Source organism: Aedes albopictus, chromosome 2, assembly GCF_035046485.1.
Source record: "Aedes albopictus strain Foshan chromosome 2, AalbF5, whole genome shotgun sequence".
In the NCBI taxonomy this organism is placed as follows: Eukaryota; Metazoa; Arthropoda; class Insecta; order Diptera; family Culicidae; genus Aedes; species Aedes albopictus.
In genome coordinates, this window is record NC_085137.1 from 407613195 (window position 1) to 407618914 (window position 5720).

The following is a 5720-nucleotide window of genomic DNA, read 5'->3' on the forward strand; positions in this document are numbered from 1 at the left end:
GTCAAAAATCTCAAATTTTTACTGTAAATTGGTCAACTAGTTGTTATTCTACATGAAATGAGAAAGATTCTAGTAACAGGCGTAATTATCCGATAGCCAAATTTGAGCTGTTATATCTCCGGATTTAATGAACCGAATGCAATGAAATTTTGACCATTTATGACTTATATAATGAGCTTTGGAAAACGTTTGAGTAAGCTCAAAATTGTTTATGAGAAAAAAAGTTAGAGCGATTGTAATGTCCATTTAGTTAATTATTTTTAGAGTGCTTTTACTATAAAGGTAAATCGAGTAATGATTATACTTATAATGGGTATATTCGGGTCTGAGTGTAACGACAAATGTCAAATGAGTTTATAGCAAAAGCCATCGAATAAACCGTCCGATTACTGTCGGGCTCTCTTGGATTCTAGACACCGATCGTGCTACACGCATCTCTACAAGCTCCGAAAACCTAGCTTCAAAGTGTTCTACCTTTTTCATCCGTTGTTAAGTTGTTCTCCCGTGCTAGTCTACCTTGGCTGTGTTTCTCAAGGATAAAACTTAAGATTAATAGTGGACGACGAGGAAAACAGTGAAGTGAAAGTGAAAGCGTGCTACCACCTGGACTGCAGCGGCCGGATCTTTGACTTTCGGCGCCGGGACGTTTGACCTTCAGCGCGACCGCAACCCTTTCGATCCCGGAGGATTTCGGACGGCTACGTTGGACGGACGAACAAAGCAGGAAAAAGCATCGGATTTTTTCCGTAGGGGAGAAACTTTCGACGATTTTTGGTAGAGGTAAGACAAAAGTGTTTTTTTTTTAACGAAACAATTGTGTTTTTGTGCTAGGCAAACGCCATTTTGTAGCATAAAGGTGACGCTTGGTTTCTTTTGTCTTGCGATTAAGAAAAGAGACAATAGACAGTGAACAATTGTGATAATTTTTTATTGCGTAGGTTTCATGAGTGTTATTTTTTTTCTTTTGTTTAAATTAGCCGTAAAACAAGTTTGTGGCAGCTCATCGACTGTTCATCCAGCGATTTTTTTTTCTATTTGGAATTAGCGGTGTGATTTTATTTCTGATAATATTATCGGCACTGGAGAGGTGTAATTGATAAAAATGTCTCACGTAGCTCCAAACATTGACCCCTACCGTAAAGGGCAGTCTTTCGCTTCTTGGTTTAAGCGACTCGGGTACCATTTCCGCATAAATAAAGTGGCGGACGAGAACAAGAAAGATCAATTGTTTCTCTTGGGGGGCGAATACCTATTCGAGGTGGCCCAAAATTTATACCTTAGTGAGGAATTGCTAGACGCAGCCCCACTGGATGAATTGGTACAAAAACTAAAGCAAAAGCTTGATAAAACGGATTCAGCTTTGATCCAGCGGTATAAGTTTGGGTCACGGATGCAACAACCGGACGAAAAGGCCAGTGATTTCTTATTTTCCCTAAAGCTTCAGGCTGAGTACTGCAATTTCAAGGATGACAAAGATGGCCGTATTCTTGACCGGGTTCTCATTGGGCTGTCTGATGACGCTTTGAGACAAAAATTGTTGACTGAAGACGAGAAAAACTTGAACCTAGCCCAAGCGGAGAAAATAATAACTACTTGGGAAATGGCCACTTCTCATGCTAGAGCCTTAACAAGGGAGGATTCTTCCGCACAAATCGCATCCATAGGTAGCCTTACTGGTGGTCGAGGGGCGGTTTTGCGGCGTATGGCGGATTTAGCGCAGGGCCGAGGTCGAGTTCCCGTGAAAAGCCGTTTAGGTTACAGGCCACAGTACAAATCGCCGGCGAGGAGTGCCGACCGCAGCTCGAAACCATACAACAGGTACGACCAAGGGTATAACGACCGCGCTCATTTTCGCAGTCCATCGCGAAACAGGCAGCCCAGAAATGTGCGCTTCGAGGAATCACATCGCCGCTATCAGGATGCGCCGGTGTACCCTGCGGAGCTGGAGGCTGAACAACAAGTGGTGATCGATCAGAGAATTTGCAGTTATTGCGGAGTTCCGGGGCACGTTAAGAGGAAGTGTTTCCGGTTAAAGCAGCTCAAAAAAGACCCTATCAATAATGTCAACTTGGGAAAGTCTGGTTCGAGCACGGTGAACACTATATCGAACATGATGAACCAGATGGCTTGGGATGATTCTAGTGACGATTCAGATCAAGGTGATTTAGAGTGTATGCATATTTCTTCTATTAACCATTTAAGCAGCCCTTGTTTACTAGAACTAACCGTTGCGGGGAAAATTTTGCTAATGGAAGTTGATAGTGGAGCTTCTGTTTCTGTGATTGGGAAAAGGTTGTTTGATACTAGGCTAAATGTGCCTCTTAGGAAAAGCTCTAAAAACTTGATAGTGGTAAATGGTTCCAGTTTAAACGTTGCTGGGGAGGCGGTTGTTATGGTTGAATTTCGAAATATACAAAAGAATTTGAAACTTTTGGTGTTGGACAATGATCATGATTTTATTCCTCTGTTAGGCAGAACATGGTTGGATGTTTTCTTTCCCAACTGGCGCAATTATTTCGACAATTTAGTACCTGTAAATAATGTAGGGCATAAGGATGGTGATTTAATGAATACTATTAAGGAAAAATTTGCCGACGTTTTTATCAAAGATTTTTCATCTCCTATCAACGGTTATGAAGCCGAACTGGTTTTAAAAACAGACACTCCTATTTTTAGGAAAGCTTATGACGTTCCCTACAGACTAAGGGATAAAGTTTTAACTTATTTAGATAGATTGGAAAAAGAGAATGTTATAACTCCGATTCAAACAAGTGAATGGGCATCTCCTGTTATAGTTGTAATGAAAAAGAATGGTGATATACGGTTAGTAATTGATTGCAAAGTTTCAATCAACAAACTCATCATTCCCAACACCTACCCTAGTAGCACACATGTCATACATGAGTCGGTATAACTCTAATGTGACCAAATTTGGTCATATAGGAGTCATATAGACTTATCTACAACATATGTGTTATTCGGGTATCCTTTACCTGTAGCTCAAGATCTTTTTGCTGGATTGGCAGGATGTAAAGTGTTCTGCGCACTTGATTTGGAAGGCGCTTATACACAGTTGTCATTAACAAAACGTTCAAGGAAATTCATGGTGATAAATACGATTAAAGGTCTTTTTATTTACAATAGATTGCCTCAGGGGGCTTCCTCTAGTGCATCTATTTTTCAGCAAATAATGGATCAAATTTTGCAGGGAATTGATAATGTTTATGTCTATTTGGATGATGTTCTCATAGCAGGAAAGGATTTAAAAGATTGCAGGCGAAAACTTTTTATTGTTTTGGATAGATTGTCCAAAGCAAATATTAAGGTGAATTGGGATAAATGTAAATTCTTTGTGACTAGTTTGGAATACCTGGGACATGTAATTAGCGAAAAAGGTTTGTCGCCGTGTGCAGATAAAATTGCAACAATCAAAAATGCCAAAACACCAACAAACGTAACTGAGCTCAAATCGTTTTTGGGACTAATTAACTACTATAACAGGTTCATTCCGGGTTTGTCTTCCAAATTACACTGCTTATATAACTTGTTGAAGAAAGAAGTCAAATTCATTTGGGATGATGAGTGCAACCAAACCTTTGAAAGTTCAAAGAAATCACTTCTAGAAACAAATTTTCTTGAATTTTTTGATCCCAGAAAACCAGTCATCGTAGTTTCTGATGCTTCTGGCTATGGGCTTGGAGGAGTTATTGCACATTCTGTTGATGGATTAGAGAGACCCATTTGTTTTACGTCATTTTCACTCAATTCTGCTCAAAAGAAATACCCAATCCTTCATTTAGAGGCGCTTGCACTAGTATGCACAATAAAAAAATTCCATAAATTTCTTTATGGACAGAAGTTCACGGTGTTTACCGACCACAAACCACTTGTAGGAATTTTCGGCAAGGAGGGAAAGAATGCTATTTTTGTAACAAGACTACAGCGTTATATTTTGGAATTGTCAATATACGATTTTGATATCCAGTACAGGCCTTCTGCAAAAATGGGTAATGCCGATTTTTGTTCGCGTTTTCCATTGGAGCAGTCGGTTCCTCAAGATCTGGATTTGGATTGTATCAAGCACATTAATCTCAGCAGTGATTGTCCAATTGATTTTACAAGTATTGCGAAAAACACCAGAGCTGATTCTTTCCTACAACGTATTATGACTTTCATGCGCCATGGTTGGCCAAAACGGGTAGAGAATAATTTCAAAGATATCTTTGCAAATCAACAGGATTTGGAAATAGTTGAAGGTTGTTTGTTATATCAGGATAAAGTAATAATACCGCAGAATTTGCAGAGTGAAATTTTAAAACTTCTACACGCTAATCATATTGGAATTGTAAAAATGAAGCAATTGGCAAGACGTTCTGTATACTGGTATGGAATTAATGCTGATATTGAAAAATTTGTCAGTGAATGTGATGCTTGTGCTAGTATGGCAGTGCACCCAAGGCAGAACATTGAATCGAAATGGACACCTTCCACAAGACCATTTGGTAGAGTGCATATCGACTTTTTCTACTTCAAGCATCATGTTTTCTTATTGATCGTAGACAGTTTCTCAAAATGGGTGGAAGTTGAGTGGATGAAAAACGGAACATCGTGTTCAAAAGTTATCAAAAAATTGTTAGCATATTTTGCTAGATTTGGGTTTCCGGATATTTTAGTATCAGACAATGGCCCTCCATTCAATGCTCATGATTTTAAGAACTTTCTTGAAAGGCAGGGAATAAGAGTTCTAAACAGTCCTCCGTACCATCCAGCCAGTAATGGTCAGGCGGAGAGATTTGTTCGCACTGTTAAAAATGTTTTGAAAAAGTTGCTTCTTGATCCAGAATACATGCATTTGGAGTTGGAGGACCTGATAAACGTTTTCTTAATCAATTTTAGGAATAATAGTTTGACAATGGAGGGTTTCTTCCCTTCAGAAAAAGTTTTAGCATATACCCCAAAAGTGTTAATCGATTTGATTAATCCAAAACGACATACTAACAATAATAATATGCAAACTAAAACCAATAACGCCAATGATGAAACAAATAACAGAGCAATGGATTATAATACCAAAGAGATTCATAAGGATCCTTTGGATAGTCTGATGGCGGGAGATATTTTGTGGTACAAAAACCATGATCCCCACCACCAGGCTAAATGGTTAAAAGCGCATTTTATAAAACGTGTATGTAAAAATATTTTGCAGATCACGATTGGAAACGACGTAACAACAACGGCTCACAGGAATCAAGTCAAAATCGCTAAGGATGCAAGCAGTGGGGCTAGTCGCAGGATGGTGGTACATGTCGATCCTCTTGTCGATAATCCAGATCCATTGCCACAAAGAACGAGCGACGATGAGGAGCCCTTCCTTGGCTTCCAGGAACACGAGATGGGAGGAGCCAGGTCGTTAACGGATAAACCGAGTCGAAAGCGAAAGATGGAGAATGGGTTGGCGCTCGATGGCCTGCCACGGCGTTCGAAGAGAACGCGAAGAAATAACTTAGGGGTGAATTCGAATATTTTTGAATGTATACTAGTGATCGAATAATTTTGATAGATACCATTGGGAATAACTTTCTTTAATTTTTGTAGTTGAACGAACAACCTGTAAAAGGGGAAGGTCTGTAATGTCCATTTAGTTAATTATTTTTAGAGTGCTTTTACTATAAAGGTAAATCGAGTAATGATTATACTTATAATGGGTATATTCGGGTCTG

At 39.2% G+C, this 5720-nt stretch overlaps 1 protein-coding gene across 1 annotated transcript; it reads left to right on the top strand.

Annotated features, from left to right (window-relative positions):
* Positions 1-240: 240 nt before the first annotated feature.
* LOC115259838 (uncharacterized) lies at positions 241-5500 on the top strand. The gene is made up of 3 exons (XM_029860669.2): positions 241-780; positions 978-2159; positions 5207-5500. The coding sequence occupies exons 2-3, from the start codon at positions 1103-1105 to the stop codon at positions 5263-5265; spliced, it is 1116 nt and encodes a 371-aa protein (XP_029716529.2). The 5' UTR covers positions 241-780; positions 978-1102; the 3' UTR covers positions 5266-5500.
* Positions 5501-5720: the final 220 nt, after the last annotated feature.